This window comes from Melozone crissalis, unplaced genomic scaffold (genome assembly GCF_028551555.1).
Source record: "Melozone crissalis strain CALT ecotype California unplaced genomic scaffold, PUWL_Pcris_2 ptg000251l_1, whole genome shotgun sequence".
In the NCBI taxonomy this organism is placed as follows: Eukaryota; Metazoa; Chordata; class Aves; order Passeriformes; family Passerellidae; genus Melozone; species Melozone crissalis.
In genome coordinates, this window is record NW_026536010.1 from 442,193 (window position 1) to 456,109 (window position 13,917).

Below are 13,917 nucleotides of genomic sequence, written 5' to 3' on the forward strand. Positions count from 1 at the left end.
CTAAGGAGCTTGAATGATGCCTTGCAAAAGCTAATTAGAATGGAAGCACCTTGAGTGCTGGAGGAAGGCCCCCCATGCTGCCCATGACCTCCCCATCCACTCCCACCAGCACCTTCTGTGGTGGCCCCACAGTTTCCCTCTTGCAGCAGGGGCTGGGGCCAGCCCAGAGAGCTGCTGGGCATTGCCACCCAGGCAGCTGCCCCAGCATCTGTCACAGAGTCATGGACTGTCCTGAGCTGGGAGGAGCCACAAGGGTCATCCAGTCCAGCTCCTGGCCCTGTACAATCCCCAGCAATCCCACCTGGCATGCTCCATGTTGGCTTTGTTGATGGGAATCAGGAAAGAACTTCAGAGGGCTGTGGATCTCCCCATCCCTGCTCCTTTGCTCCTCAGAAAGAGATCCAGCCTGAAGCCCCTGGGGACAGTTAGCCAAGGGTGCTCCTCCTTCATCCTACAGTACCCAGAGAGAACACTGTCAGAAAGGCACCAGATCTGCTGAAACCCCCAGCTGAAAGCACAGACATGGCCACAGGATGGTCTCCCAGCAGTATTTGTGCATTAAGAATGGGGATTTCAGCCCTGGGACTGAACTATTTGTACAGCCATGCCTACACACCAGGAGACATTTTGTGCCTGGGTCTGATCCTGCAGCCAGCAGCCAGTTCATGGCTGGGATGAGCCTCATGTGTCATGAAGCAGGGTCTCCCTTTGCCCCAAGCTCACCCTGTAAAATCCCATCCCCAGTGTGAGCTGTGCTGTGTCCTTGCTATTCCACCCCCCTTCAGGTTCATCTCTTCTTCTCAGACCACCAAGATATATTGGGGCTCTCCCATGTGCCTAGGTCATGTCTCTGCTCTCCTTCACTTTGATGTCCCTATTGTATTTCTTGGGTTTCTCTTCCAAGCTGGAGCCTCTACCTGGGTCCAAAGTACCAGCAAGTTACAGCTCAAGCTGTAGTGAAATTAATTTTCTTTGGGGGAAAAAAAAAAAGTGTAGGAAAGGAACATTGGAAAATAAAGATTTAGACTGGTAATTGAGATAAAAGCTCATCTCCCAGTGCTTGTTCAGTAAATCCTGGGTTATTGCTAATTCCCCAGATGCTGGTCACTACCAGTAGTTAATCACCTGCAGTGAAGCTCAGGGTAGTTAACTGCCTGACAAATCCCTCCTTAGGCACAGCAGTGACTGATTTCATGGGGATTATCTCCATTAAGGCCTCCCATCTAATGATTTATAGCTTCAATAACAGCCTTCTCTTTTTTTCCTCTCCCAGTGACAATGGTGTGAGAAGGTGCCATGGCGTGCTGGGAAGGAAAGTGCTGGATGTCTCAGTGGCCACAAAAGCTTTGCTATGCCAGGCAGACCTGGCATCCCTCCTGGAAGCTGTCCCAGGGCTGGGGACACTCATTCCTTTGCACTCTGAGGATGGTGGGAGGCTGAGCTGCTGCCAGGGGGACACAGCTTCTCCTCTGCTCCTCCTCCTTCTCCTCTGCTGTGCCACACAGGCCCTGGGACACTTATAAGACCTTACTCAGCTGCCCAGATATCTGGTGTTTGCATCTCTTGCCTTTCATAATCTGGCAAATATTTTATAACTGGTGTTGACTTTAATTTAAACGATTAGGCAAACTCCTGAATGCAGATGCAATCGCATCCTCCCCAGCGCGCGCGCTCACCCCGTTAATTATGATGTCCTCATTTCCATCTCGCTGGGGGATCTTATCACACTGGTGGGGCCCAGCTGATCTTTGGTTCAAAAAACCATCTCAGCCCATGAACGGAGAGCCAGCAGTGCCTGGGGTGTGCATGCTGCCTGCATTCCTGAACCAGTGGTGCCCAGTGTCACGCAGGTCCCCTCCTGCCCACAGAGCCTGGAACTAAGGTGAGACAGGAAAACCCCTCCAGTCATGGGCATTCCTGAAGCAGGTCCTTTTATCTCCCTTTCGGTACCTAAAAGGGCCTACAGGAGGGTTGGAGAGGGACTTTTTGCAAGGTTAAGCAGTGATAGAATAAGGGATAATGGCTTTAAGCTGAGGGAGGGTATATTTAGAATGGGAAATTGGGAAAAAATTCTTCCCTGTGAGGGTGGGCAGGCCCTGGCACAGGGTGCCCAGAGCAGCTGTGGCTGCCCCATCTCTGGAAGTGTCCAAGGCCAGGCTGGGCAGGGCTTGGAGCAGCCTGGGATAGTGGAAGGTGTCCCTGCCATGGCAGGGGGTTGGAACAAGATGGTCACTTCCAATCCAAATAATTTCTTGGATTCTGTGATCCCAAAGGCCCTGTAACTCCTGGGACCTGGTAGGGCCTATGGGACCTTGGTTGAGCTGTGACATGCTGGGAGATGAATCTGTGGCATGTGAGCCACGAGCTCAGGTAGCCTGCCTGCCCCATTCTTAGTGCACTTTCCCTGCAGGCCAGGTGTGGCATTTTGGGCTGGTCTCAGACTGGGATCCCAAGGGACTGTGGGACAGAACTGACAGTGCAGCTGCTGTGCAAAACAGCACTAAGTTTGAAAGGGTGATGGTGCATGTGCAAACTCTCCAAATTCACCCCAGAGGCTGGAGGTGTGGCTGACACTGGCTATTGCTGGTACTTGGAGGTGGGCATTTTTTATCTCCTGCTCTGTCAACAGGGAGGATGCTGCCCGCTCTGGGACTGCCACATGGGGACTGCCATGTGGGGACGTGTCAGTAGGGAGCTCCATCTCCTCTGCCAGATTTAGGAGAGAATGTCTGGAGACCAAAACCAACCAGATGAGCTGGATCCAAAGCATTTTGGTGCTCACAATAACCTCATTTTTCCCTTGCCAGACCCTCGCAGAGAGCCCTGCCCGCCCGGGCAGTGCCGAGGGGAGACGGCTGTGCATTGTGGGGACATCCCTGTGCATTGTGGGGACACCCCTGCTCACCCCCACAGCTCTGCCCTCACACTGTGTGGCTCCTCCCGTGCACAGCTCTGCTTCCCTTCCCCCGGGAAACTCAGCAGGGAAAAGACAGGAAACAGATGTTGTGTTAATTTGTGCTCAATTAATTTCGACAGCGGCTTCCACCCCCTCGGAAGCGCCGCAGCAGCACCCTGAGCGCCAGTGGGAGTGGGACTGGAGCTGCTCTGCTCTGCAGCACTGCCAGGGCTGGCACACACTGCCAGGGCTGGCACACACTGCCAGGGCCCCTGTGCAGCAGGGCAGGGTCCTGGGTGGCACAGCACCTTTGACAGGCTCGTCCCTGGGCTGCTGCCCTCATCCCTCTGGCCAAGCTGACCTGTAGCCTGGCCCTTTTCCACGTTGTCCACCTGAGTACTGGAGTGCAGGGCATGTTCCCAGTGACCCCAGGACAAACCTGGACATTTCTGGGAATTCAGAAGGCAATTTTTTTAAATGCATCACAAAACATTTTTCTTCCCTGGGAATGGTTTGATTTTGAACCCCTTTGCCAGCATATTCCCCTTAAAATGAGCTTCCATTGTAGTTTGCACCTGGAGCTGCTGCCTTTTCCAGGTTACTTTAGGCTCTTTAGGACAGAGAAGCAGGGTTTTCTCCTAAATGCAGGAGAGAACTGGAGATGCTGGAGAAAACTGAAGATGTACATGAGTGCAGTGAGTGCTCTGATCACCCTCACACGAGCAGAAGGCGTGACAACACGTCCCCAGGATTGCAGGTCAGGGAGGTCAAACAGGGAAGGACATTCCCATCTGAGAGGGGAGAAGCGACTGGACTGATTTACAGGTATCACTGATGCCTCTTTCCTGTATCTCTTGTGTTCTGGAGGGGTGCTGCCCTCTCCTAGCTGTGCCCTGTCCCTGCACTGCTGGCAGCACCCAGCAAGGCTGGAGGGTGCAGGTCCCAGGGATCTGCATCCTTGTCAGCTCCCATATCACCGGGGTAAAGGCTGCAGCTCACCTCCTTGGAGCAGAGCATCCTTCTCTCGGGACTGCTGGTTTGTGTCTAATGAAACACAAGTCACCACTTGCATAAGAAAACACCATTTTTGCCCTGTCAGAGCGAGCCTAGAGGTTTAATTTAAAGTACTTAAAAATGCTGCCTAAAAGATTTGTTTTCATGCTCTGTGCAGCATGGCTGGGGATTTACCTGGCTCCCCCAGCCCCCACAGACAGCTGGGTACACACAGGTGCCCAGGTGGGGCTGCTCCCTGCCAGCTTCCAGGCACAGCCAGGACCCCAGGAAGGTGCTGGAGGGGGATGCTGAGGCTGGGGGTGGAAAGGTGGTGATCATTTGGAAGGCAAAGGAGCAGGAGTGCCAGAGCCTTCCCCAGTTTCTGCAGCATTGCATCTGAGGCTGTCCCTTACGGCTGGGCTTGGGCATGGGGGTGGGACTTCAAAGCCTGTTTCTGAGTTTGGGGAAAAGGCAAAGTTTGAAGTTGGAAGTTCTCCTCTGCTCCTCTTTCTCCTCCCTTGCTCTCCTGTGAATTCAGGGCTCCCAGACCCATCCATGGGGGTGTGATTGGAGTACCTGGTTTGAGCAGAAATGTGAGCTAAAGAGGTGGTGAGAAGCCCCCAGTGCAGCAAAAGTCTGTGTGTCCTGGTGAGGCATTTGGTGAGAGTGGAGAGGGAGACGCCAGGCAAGACTGAGCCCCCAGAAGTGTCATGTAGCTCCCAACAGCTAAGTTCTACTTGTTCCTCACCTATGGAACTCATATCCAAAATGTCACTACTTCTTCTCACTTCCTATCACTTAAACCCATGTAGCATCCCTCCCTTGTGTGATGCCCATGTCCCTGTCCCTCTAAACTCATCCAGACCACCCTCCATTGCAATCCTGCTTGCTGCAACCTTCTTTTGCCAGTATCACTTCCCCAGGTTTTCCCTGCAGCCACAAGTATATGGAATTTTCACCCCGGAGCTGTCAAGCCATGAACATTCTGGTTCCCAGAGCCTGCCCTGATCCAGCCTCTCAGCTGGGTTGGGCACTGTGGGCTCACACTGAGGAGCCACACTGGCACCACCTTGCAGGGAAGAAGAGACCTCTGAGCCCCCATGAGTCCACATTTCTTGCTGACAGTGCTGTGCTCAGTACAGGCTTCCCCTTCACCCTCTGGTATCCACCCCGAAACTCCTTCTCCAGATGGAAAGCACTCAGTTTAGTTTGTGCATGGGCAGTGCACGAGCCAGTGGAGATCCAGGTGAGCACAAGGCAGGTGGTTCCTGCTGCTGCTGGGAATGACAGGCTGAGCACCAAGGAAAGGCACTCGCAGACATGACCTGGAGGGTTTGGAGCCCTCCCAAACACACATTGCCATCAGCTTCTGCCAGGACCTCAGCTAGTGTTCCTTCTTCAAGCAGGGCTGCACCTCCCACAGTGCTACACCTGGGTGTCACTGCCCAAATTAGTGCAGCTAATGAGTACTCCTCATTTCCCTTTGCTCTGTGGCAGCAGTGACCTCCCATCCAGACACAGCAGCAGAGATAGCACACACCCCTGCATGCTCCCTGCTCCCCCAGGGGATGGGAGCGTCTGGAATGACCCGTTTTCTCTGTCCTGCAGTGGGATTCAATCAATGAAATGGATGAGTTTTTCAGCCCCATCCACACCTACCAGGTGTGTAACGTCATGACCCCCAACCAGAACAACTGGCTCCGGACCAACTGGGTGCAGCGGGACGGGGCGCGGCGCGTGTATGCAGAGATCAAATTCACGCTGAGGGACTGTAACAGCATGCCAGGCGTGCTGGGCACCTGCAAGGAGACCTTCAACCTCTACTACATGGAGTCCGACCGGGACCTGGGCACCAGCACCCGCGAGAGCCAGTTCCTCAAGATCGACACCATCGCTGCAGATGAGAGCTTCACCAACGTGGACCTGGGCGTGCGGCGCCTGAAGCTCAACACGGAGGTGCGGGGCGTGGGGCCGCTGAGCAAGAGGGGCTTCTACCTGGCCTTCCAGGACATCGGCGCCTGCATCGCCATCGTCTCGGTGCGCGTGTACTACAAGAAGTGCCCGGCCACCGTGAGGAACTTGGCGTCCTTCTCCGAGGCCGTGACCGGGGCAGACTCGTCTTCCCTGGTGGAAGTGCGGGGAGAGTGCGTGGGCCATTCCGAGGAGAGGGACACCCCCAAGATGTACTGCAGTGCCGAGGGAGAGTGGCTGGTGCCCATCGGGAAGTGTGTGTGCAGCGCTGGCTATGAGGAGCAGCGGGATTCCTGCATGGGTGAGTGCCTGTGAGGGAAGGGCTGCCTGCAAGGGGCTCTTGCCTCTTTGGGGAAGGGCTGAAGACAGAAGCCTACTCACAGAAACTGGGACAGCCAGTCTCTGTGGAGGCCTAGGGCTGTCCATGCCTTTGCTGGATGGCTTCATGCTTCCAAAATATGTGGCTGGTATGACTGACAAGCTCCCTGGGAGTTCCTGTGGCTCTGACAGGTCCTGGTGCACAGGGCGGGGCTTTGGGATGGGGACTGGCTGGCAGCAAGACAGGGCCTGCTCTGGTTCCATCTTTCTGTGCCATGGATCACTGGCCCAGAGATCCCAGCTCAGTGCCCCCAGCAGCTCTGGCTGGTGCTGAGATCTCTGGTGTGCTCCAGCAAGGCACTACTTGGCCTCTCCAAAACACCCACTGCTGGAACGGGTTTAAAAGGGAGAAAAGCAAAAAGGAAAACACTGAGCTTTCATGGAGCAAGGTCATTGCCTCCATCTCTCACCTCCCAGGGCTGCTGCAGAGCCCCTCATGCAGGGTGTGGGGAGCCTTCCCAGGGGCCCTCAGTGCCACTGGGCAGCTTTGAGCTGCCAACTGAACAAACTGTGATAAGGAACTGGGGTGACCAGCAGCAGCACAGGGATGTGTGCTTACAGAGCACGGGCTCCCCGGGAGACCCCTCCACACAGATTTGTTTGCTCTCTGTTTCTTCATGGGATGTGTTGAGGGGGAGCAGCACAAATATGAGTGTGGGGCGTTTGTTTGAGTTTCGTGGTAACGTCAAGTTAGGGACGCTTGGCTCAAGGTCAGGACGTCCGACACCAGACTGGAATGGATCCAGGGGCTGCTGGGACCCACGCTGGCTCCTGCAGGTCTCCAGTTACAGAGTGGGAAGGATGGGCAGAATAAATGCTTTTATCTGAAACTCCTTCTGTCTGTGACAGTCGATTTGAAAGTTGTCCTGGGATAGATCTAATAACTCAGGAAAGGTCTTCCATCATGTTAAAGAGTGGGTGCAAGATGTATGTGGGGCCGTGTAGTGAGAGTCCTATGTATTGGATAGGTGGGTCCTAGCTATTCTAAATGAGTCACAGCTGTGAAGTCCTTAGTTGGGCAGCAGCTGTGGCTCATTTAGAATAGCTAGGACCCACTTATCCAATACATAGGATTCTCACTACAGGGCCAGGCGTGTGCTGCTGCAGGATGGGACACTGGCATGGGCCTCCTGGTTGGCTGTGCCGGCCCCACCACTGCAAGGAGCTGCAGGTTGGCTCAGACAGACAAACCAGCCCTTGCTACTGCTCCCCTGCAGCAGTGCTGTGCTGCTCACCCTGCCCCAGGACATCCCCCAAAGGCAGGAGGCTGAGCAAGGCTGTGGCGTTGGTGCTGGGCTCTGCCTGCCTCATTTTCATATGATTCCTGGGATAGGTTTGCTCTCTCCTGCAGAGCCCCTTCTCTGCCCTCCTGCCTGTTTCTGGTGGGGTTGCTCCCACCACAGGTGTGGCGCAGGAGGAAGTGTGGTCCAGCAGGTGACCCCAGGTGGCCCCACAGACGGACTCAGACCCAGCAATGCTCTCTGGTAAAACTCTCCAAGCCTTGTGGCATCAGAAACAGGACAGAAATGTCACTGGGCTTTCTCTGACACGGTGTTGTCTCACCCTCCTGCCTTCCCCGTAGCATTTTTCTGGCTCCAGCACAGTTTGATGACCCAACGTTGAGTGAACAGGGGCAGCACCTCCTTTCCTGCATCTCCTTTGGTGGGGCAGCAGGATGTGTATTTACACATGAAGGCAAACAGATGCAAATCTCTGATCTTGTGCCTGATTGGGGCAGAGTTCATTTTTCAGGCTGAAAAGTGGCTTTTGGGGATGATTTATAAGCCCAGCAGATCTGTTGGAGTTGGAAATTAGCCGTTTTAATTGTCAGGCAGATAAAAGCAGGATTCCAGTGGCCGTTGCCCCAGCGATTTTTCATTCTCAGTCACAGGGATGAGATGGTATAAATCACTCCTTGTGGCCCTAATAATCTTTCTATAAATATCAGGGAAATTCATTTTTTGCTTGGGGAGAGGAGGTGTGGAGGGGGAGAAATTAGAGAAGATACTTTGCCTCTATGGCAGTGTTTAAAATATGATTCCAAATTAATTTCCTTCTGCCTTTCACAGCCAGACGCCTTATTTGTCAAAGCTAAAGATATTTGAACAGTGGAGGTTTCTTCCCCTCCTCTTTAACATTCATTTTCCTAAGGGCCTGCCAGAGTGATGGAAGACAGCTCAGGAAACCAGACCATGGCCAGGGCTGTTCCCAGCCCTTCAGAGGAGAAGTGAGGCAGTGCCACAGGCCTGGGAGGGAAGGGGTGAGGTGGGACATGGTGAATGATGTATAGGAACATTGGGAACTTCTTTGCCTTTCACCCCCATTACAGAGTTGTAGAATCCCAGACTGGTTTGGGTTGAACGGGATCTTAAAGCTTATCCTGTTCCACCATCTGCCATGGGCAGGGACATCTTCCACTTGACCAGGTTGCTCCAAGCCCTGTCCAGCCTGGCCTTGCAGGGATGGGGCTTGGCTGTCATCTATCATGCTGGATCCTTCTGCCCTTTTTTGGGGCAGGGGGATGGTGGCTGGGGTCTCTGACTCCTGCACTCATCCCAGCAGGATCCGCATTTTGCCTTGCTTTGATGTTCTGCTGTTTGCAATAAGGATGTGAGGGGCAGTTTCCATGGGATTGAGGGGGCCAGATCTCAGCCCAGGGGCACTGGGATTGTCTGAAGATGCCAGCTGGCTTGGCATTGAATCACAGCCCCCACACACCAGACATTTGTCCCCAGATCTGTGCCTAATGCCTCTGCCAGATTCCTCTCCAGAGAGCCCCCTTCTCCAGCTGGGACTGGGCACGTGTGCTACAGCACCTTACTGGACAGAAATGGGATTTGAGCTGGAATTCCTACATCTGTTGATGACGTCCTGGGGTCTGCCAGCTCCCAACATTCCCAACATTTAGCCCCACAGTATCTTGTGCCACAGCCACCCCAAGGATAAAACTCCTCCTGGCACAGCACAGCCTGCTTGTTTTTCCCTCTGTTTTCAAGGTTCTGAAGGACTTTTCTCCCCTCGCCCCCTAACCCACAGCCTCAGACTGCTCTTTCCTCCTTGAAATGCAACGGTCCACACACAACACATTAACATCTCTTACACACAGCAAATAGCAACTGCTCTCCCTAAACAGCAGAATAAGCAAGAGCAGGAGGGAAAGGGATCTGTCCCAGCAATTTATCAGATAAGGAGACAATCAGCATAATTCGCCTTATTGATATGCAACTGCTGTGCAGGGCACATAGATACCCATTTCAATAAGGTCAGTGCAATTGGAGGGATGGGAAAGGGGAGCCTGGTTGTGCTTCTGTGGGCAGGGAAGGGCACATAATCCACCTAAAGGCTGAGAGCTGGGGCATTGGTACCCTGTCCTGTGTGTGGATGGATGGATGATGGATGGATGGATGGATGGATGGATGGATGGATGGATGGATGGAGAGGTGGACACGGAGGGTCAGGCAGGTGGGGCAGTGGATCTTCAGCCACAGCCCTCTACCAGCCTTGGTCAGCCCCTCTTGGGGAGGGCTGTCAGCCTCCTGAGCCACCGAGACCTTGGGTTTTGGTGGTGGTCCTTGGTGGATAGACCCTGGTCCTTGGACCATGTAAATCCATGGTCCTTGCATCAGGGTCCCCCTTTTGAGTCAAGTCCCAATTATTTCTTGGGCTGCATCTCTCGCCAGCTATCAGTGAGCAAAACTCCAAGTTGGGCTAAAATCTGTTGAGCTGCTCACAGGTCGTACATGCAGAGGGAGTTTGTTTGCAGCAGCAGCAGTGCCATGGCCACAGATCATGGTGCTGCTCTCTGGGAGCTGACACAAACCCATCCAGCATCCAGCCATGGGGGACCCCCAGGAGCACAGAATCTCCCAGGAAGAGTTTTTGTCAATAATCAAGTGGAACAGAGAGCAGGCTCTCTTTCCTGTTGTCAGAGTGGATGGATGAGCCTTTGGCAGAAATGCCACTCCCAAAGAGTTTCTTTGTTGAATATCCATGTTCAATATCCATCCAACAGCTTTCAGGAGTTGTTCAGACATTTCTCTCTGAAGTTTGGAAACATACATCTTATCCTCTGGGTGTTCTGGTTGCTCTGGCTGCTTTCCCTCCATTCTTGGGACCTTCAGTTTGGAAAATGGTGATGAGGGAGCAAGAACTGAGCAATTCCTAATTCCTGCTCCAGCAGCCCATTTGTACCTGAGGATGGGTGTTTGCAGCCTGAGTGAGAACAGCCACCAAACACAGGTCTGATGTGTGTGGCTGAACGAGGATCTGGCCCTGGGTTAGATTGTACCCAGCTCTGCTTCAGCAGGAAAATGGCCTTTTTCCTCTGGACAAGAGGAGGGACACTGCCACTACTGGGACCCTTCCCCTCCAGCCCCCAAAATGAAGGAGAGGTGGGAACAGACGAAGGACTGCTGAGCTCTCTCGTGCCTCCTGTGGTACACAGCTGGTGGAAATGGATCTGGAGAGTCTGGTTAGCAATCTGGAAGCCAGTTAATTTTTTCCAGTTGGTGGGATTCATGCTGATGAACCAATCAGCAGATTTAATGTACCTTAAAACTTCCTTGTGGGCAACTTTAATCGAGCAATTAAAGCACCACGGCATTGCTAATTAAGAGGAGAAAATACCCAGCTTGGTAATTATGTGCTTGTGAATACAGTTTTGTATCCATGGACATTTATGAAGGAAGTCCCACAGCTGGTGGGGCGAGGGGGGTGCAGAGCTGTGTGAAAGGAGGGGAAACCCTTTCCCATGTGCTGTGCTGGGGGCAAAGCCTGGAACAGGGGCAGGGACAGCCCTGGAAACACCTGGGGAGAAACGTGCCAGGAGAAGGCACTGGATGGGGATTGGAGCAGCCTGGTCTACTGGAAGGTGTCCCAGCCATACGTGGAATGAGATGGGCTTGAGGTCCCTTCCAGTCCAAACCATTTGGTGATTCCATGTTTCTATGAGAATATCCCATTGTGGCAGCTCCAAGCAAACATCTTGGAAGATGTTTTAGTTTTCTTGGTGTGGATTTCAAGAGGAATTTCTGTGCAAGTCCCAGCACACACATGGCAGGCCCAAGCCACAGCCTTGCCTGCCTGCAGCATCCTCTGCCTGCTGTACCTGGTACCCAGAGCTGGTGGCACCAATGCCCCAGGTGTCCCACACAGAGGGGCTCTGCCATGAGTGTACCAAGAGAAAGCTTCCAAGGCCAGGAGCAGAAACAGTTCCAAAGTGGTGCTGTGGGAGTTATGCAAAAGTCCTTTCTGTGATGCCAGACAACAGAATCAAAAAAAGTTGGGGACTCACAAGGTTTTCATTGTGGTTTGCAAGGCCATCAGCTGCTCTGTAAAATACAGGGAATACTTGCTGGTGAGATCATGTCACCTCCTGGTTATCCCAAAGCTCTGCATCCTCCCGAGAGAGAGAGAGAGAGAGAGAGAGAGAGAAAGAAAGAAAGGAAGGAAGGAAGGAAGGAAGGAAGGAAGGAAGGAAGGAAGAAAGAAAGAAAGAAAGAAAGAAAGAAAGAAAGAAAGAAAGAAAGAAAGAAAGAAAGAAAGAAAGAAAGAAAGAGAAAGAAAGAAAAGAGAAAGAAGCCAGTTTGTCTTCCAAGACGCATAAGCTGTTACTATGTAGGAGCACAGAACACAGAATCATAGAAAGGTTTGGGCTGGAAGGGACCTTAAAGCTCACCTCGTTCCAATCCCCTGCCATGGCAGGGACACCTTCCACTGTCCCAGGCTGCTCCCAGCCCTGTCCAGCCTGGCCTGGGGCACTGCCAGGGATCCAGGGGCAGCCACAGCTGCTCGGGGCACCCTGTGCCAGGGCCTGCCCACCCTCACAGGGAGGAATTTCTCCCAATATGCCATCTAAACCTGCTCTCTTTATTTTTTCATTAGGAAAGACTTCTTCTTCTAGAGGCTTATCCAGCCTTGGGGGGACCCTTGGGTTCACACTTGTCTCATACCAGGAGCTCCAGCTCACTGTCACAGACCTGGCTTCAGGCTGGGAGCCCAGGGGTGCTGGGCTGTGTGTGTGGCTAATTCAGCCCAGTGAGATCCCTGGAGAAGGCAGGACAGAGTGATCCCAGGATCTCCAGCATCACTCCCACCTCTAAAATGCAGTGGCTAATTGCATTTGCTTGGAAAACAAAACAAAGCAGAACCCCAACATCCCTTTACTTATTTCTCTGCTAAGGAACAAACAGAAAGGATGGAGCTGCCTGCAGAGCACCACTGTATTTCACCAACACAACAATATAGGGTTTGTCCTTGGCTGAATATTTTGTGTGCCACTTTTCCTCTGAGTTTTCTGTGTTTCGGTGCTGACAGAAATGAAGGGTGAGAATGATAGTGAGCTGGAGTTCAGGGTAGTGATGGGGATTAATCAAATTTTATTTGTGCTTAGCAGGTCTCTGTGTCCCTCTGAGGAGTGGTGAGGAGCAGCTGGGCTATGATGGATGAGGACATTCTCCAGTTTGGGAATGTGGATTTTTTTCAGGAGATTTTTATTTTGAATTCTTCCATAAAACTTGGCTGCCTTTGGGTGGTGAACACAGGCTGTTCCTCTGGATTTCCAGTGTGCAGCTGCCTGGGAATCTGTTGTTGGGGAGTTAGGGCACAGAACACCAGAAAGACCTGGAATTTTGCACCAGTCCTTGCACTGGGGATAGTGTAACACAGTGTGGGGCGGGAATCTCAAATTCCCCACCAGCACATTCAGAGGCTTGGTGAGACTGCCTTGCATGGGGAAGATTCTCCTCATCCCACAGAGCAGGAGGGCCCTGCCAGAAACTTGTTCTCCCTTGGCAGGAGCTCCAGATGCCACTTATGTCACTGCTTGTGTCAGGGCTTCTTCCCCTTCTGAAAACTGCTGCTGCCACTTGTGCAGGAAGGAGAAAGATCCCGAGGCTGGTGGAGCCCAGCAGAGGAGTGAGGGCTGTGCTGGCCCTGGCATCTCTGGGCACCCTCATTTCACAGCTCAGCCCCTCTACACACCCACAGCCATAGGGATGCCATGCCGTGCCCCCCAAACTGCCCTGCAGCTCCTGCCAGGGATGGGATGGAGCTCTTGGTGTCCTGTGTGTTCTTTCCTCTTCCTTGCCTTGCCGTGGACACAGAGCTACCTCCAGCACTGTCACCTCCAGGCGTGACACCCCTTCCTCTACACTGTGCTTTCTGGGTTTGCTTCTGGCCTGGTGAAATCTGTGGGGTTTTTCAGAAGCTTTGGATACTTCTGTCTAAAACTCTTTGACAAGACTGAGTTTGGGAAACAGCTTTTTTTCTAATTCTGGCACTAGGCTGCCTGTTTCCATGCTACTCCAGCAAGCTGTAGCCTTTCCCTGGATAAGCTTTATAAAAAAGCCTTTGCTCTGAGCATGTCAGGGTGTCTCACCTACACAAATCTTCACAGCCTCACCTCCACTCCCACAGGAGATGTCTGCACCAGGCAGCAGAGCAGCACTCACAGCAAACTGGGACTTGGGTGTTTCCTGCTTTTATTTTGCATTTTTTTTAAGATGTGGGAAAGAGAAGAGTGTCAGGTGTAAAATCAGGCTGAATGGGGATGTGAGCAATCTGGTCTAGCGGAAGGTGGAAGGGGAGCTGGATGATCTTTGAGGTCCCTTCCAAACCAAACCGCTCTGGGATTCTGGAATTCTGTGCTAGAGGTGTGGTTCTGAGTGATTCTGTGACTC

The 13,917-nt window shown here is 52.9% G+C and overlaps 1 protein-coding gene across 2 annotated transcripts in view; it reads left to right on the plus strand.

The window, feature by feature from the left end:
- The window catches only part of EPHA8 (EPH receptor A8), a 54,005-nt gene that overhangs the window by 17,324 nt on the left and 22,764 nt on the right, over positions 1-13,917 (plus strand). For both annotated transcript variants that reach the window (XM_054294499.1, XM_054294500.1), the window contains exon 3: positions 5,498-6,161. In XM_054294499.1, coding sequence (XP_054150474.1) covers positions 5,498-6,161 — 664 coding nt within the window. The remainder of the gene's footprint in view (positions 1-5,497; positions 6,162-13,917) is intronic.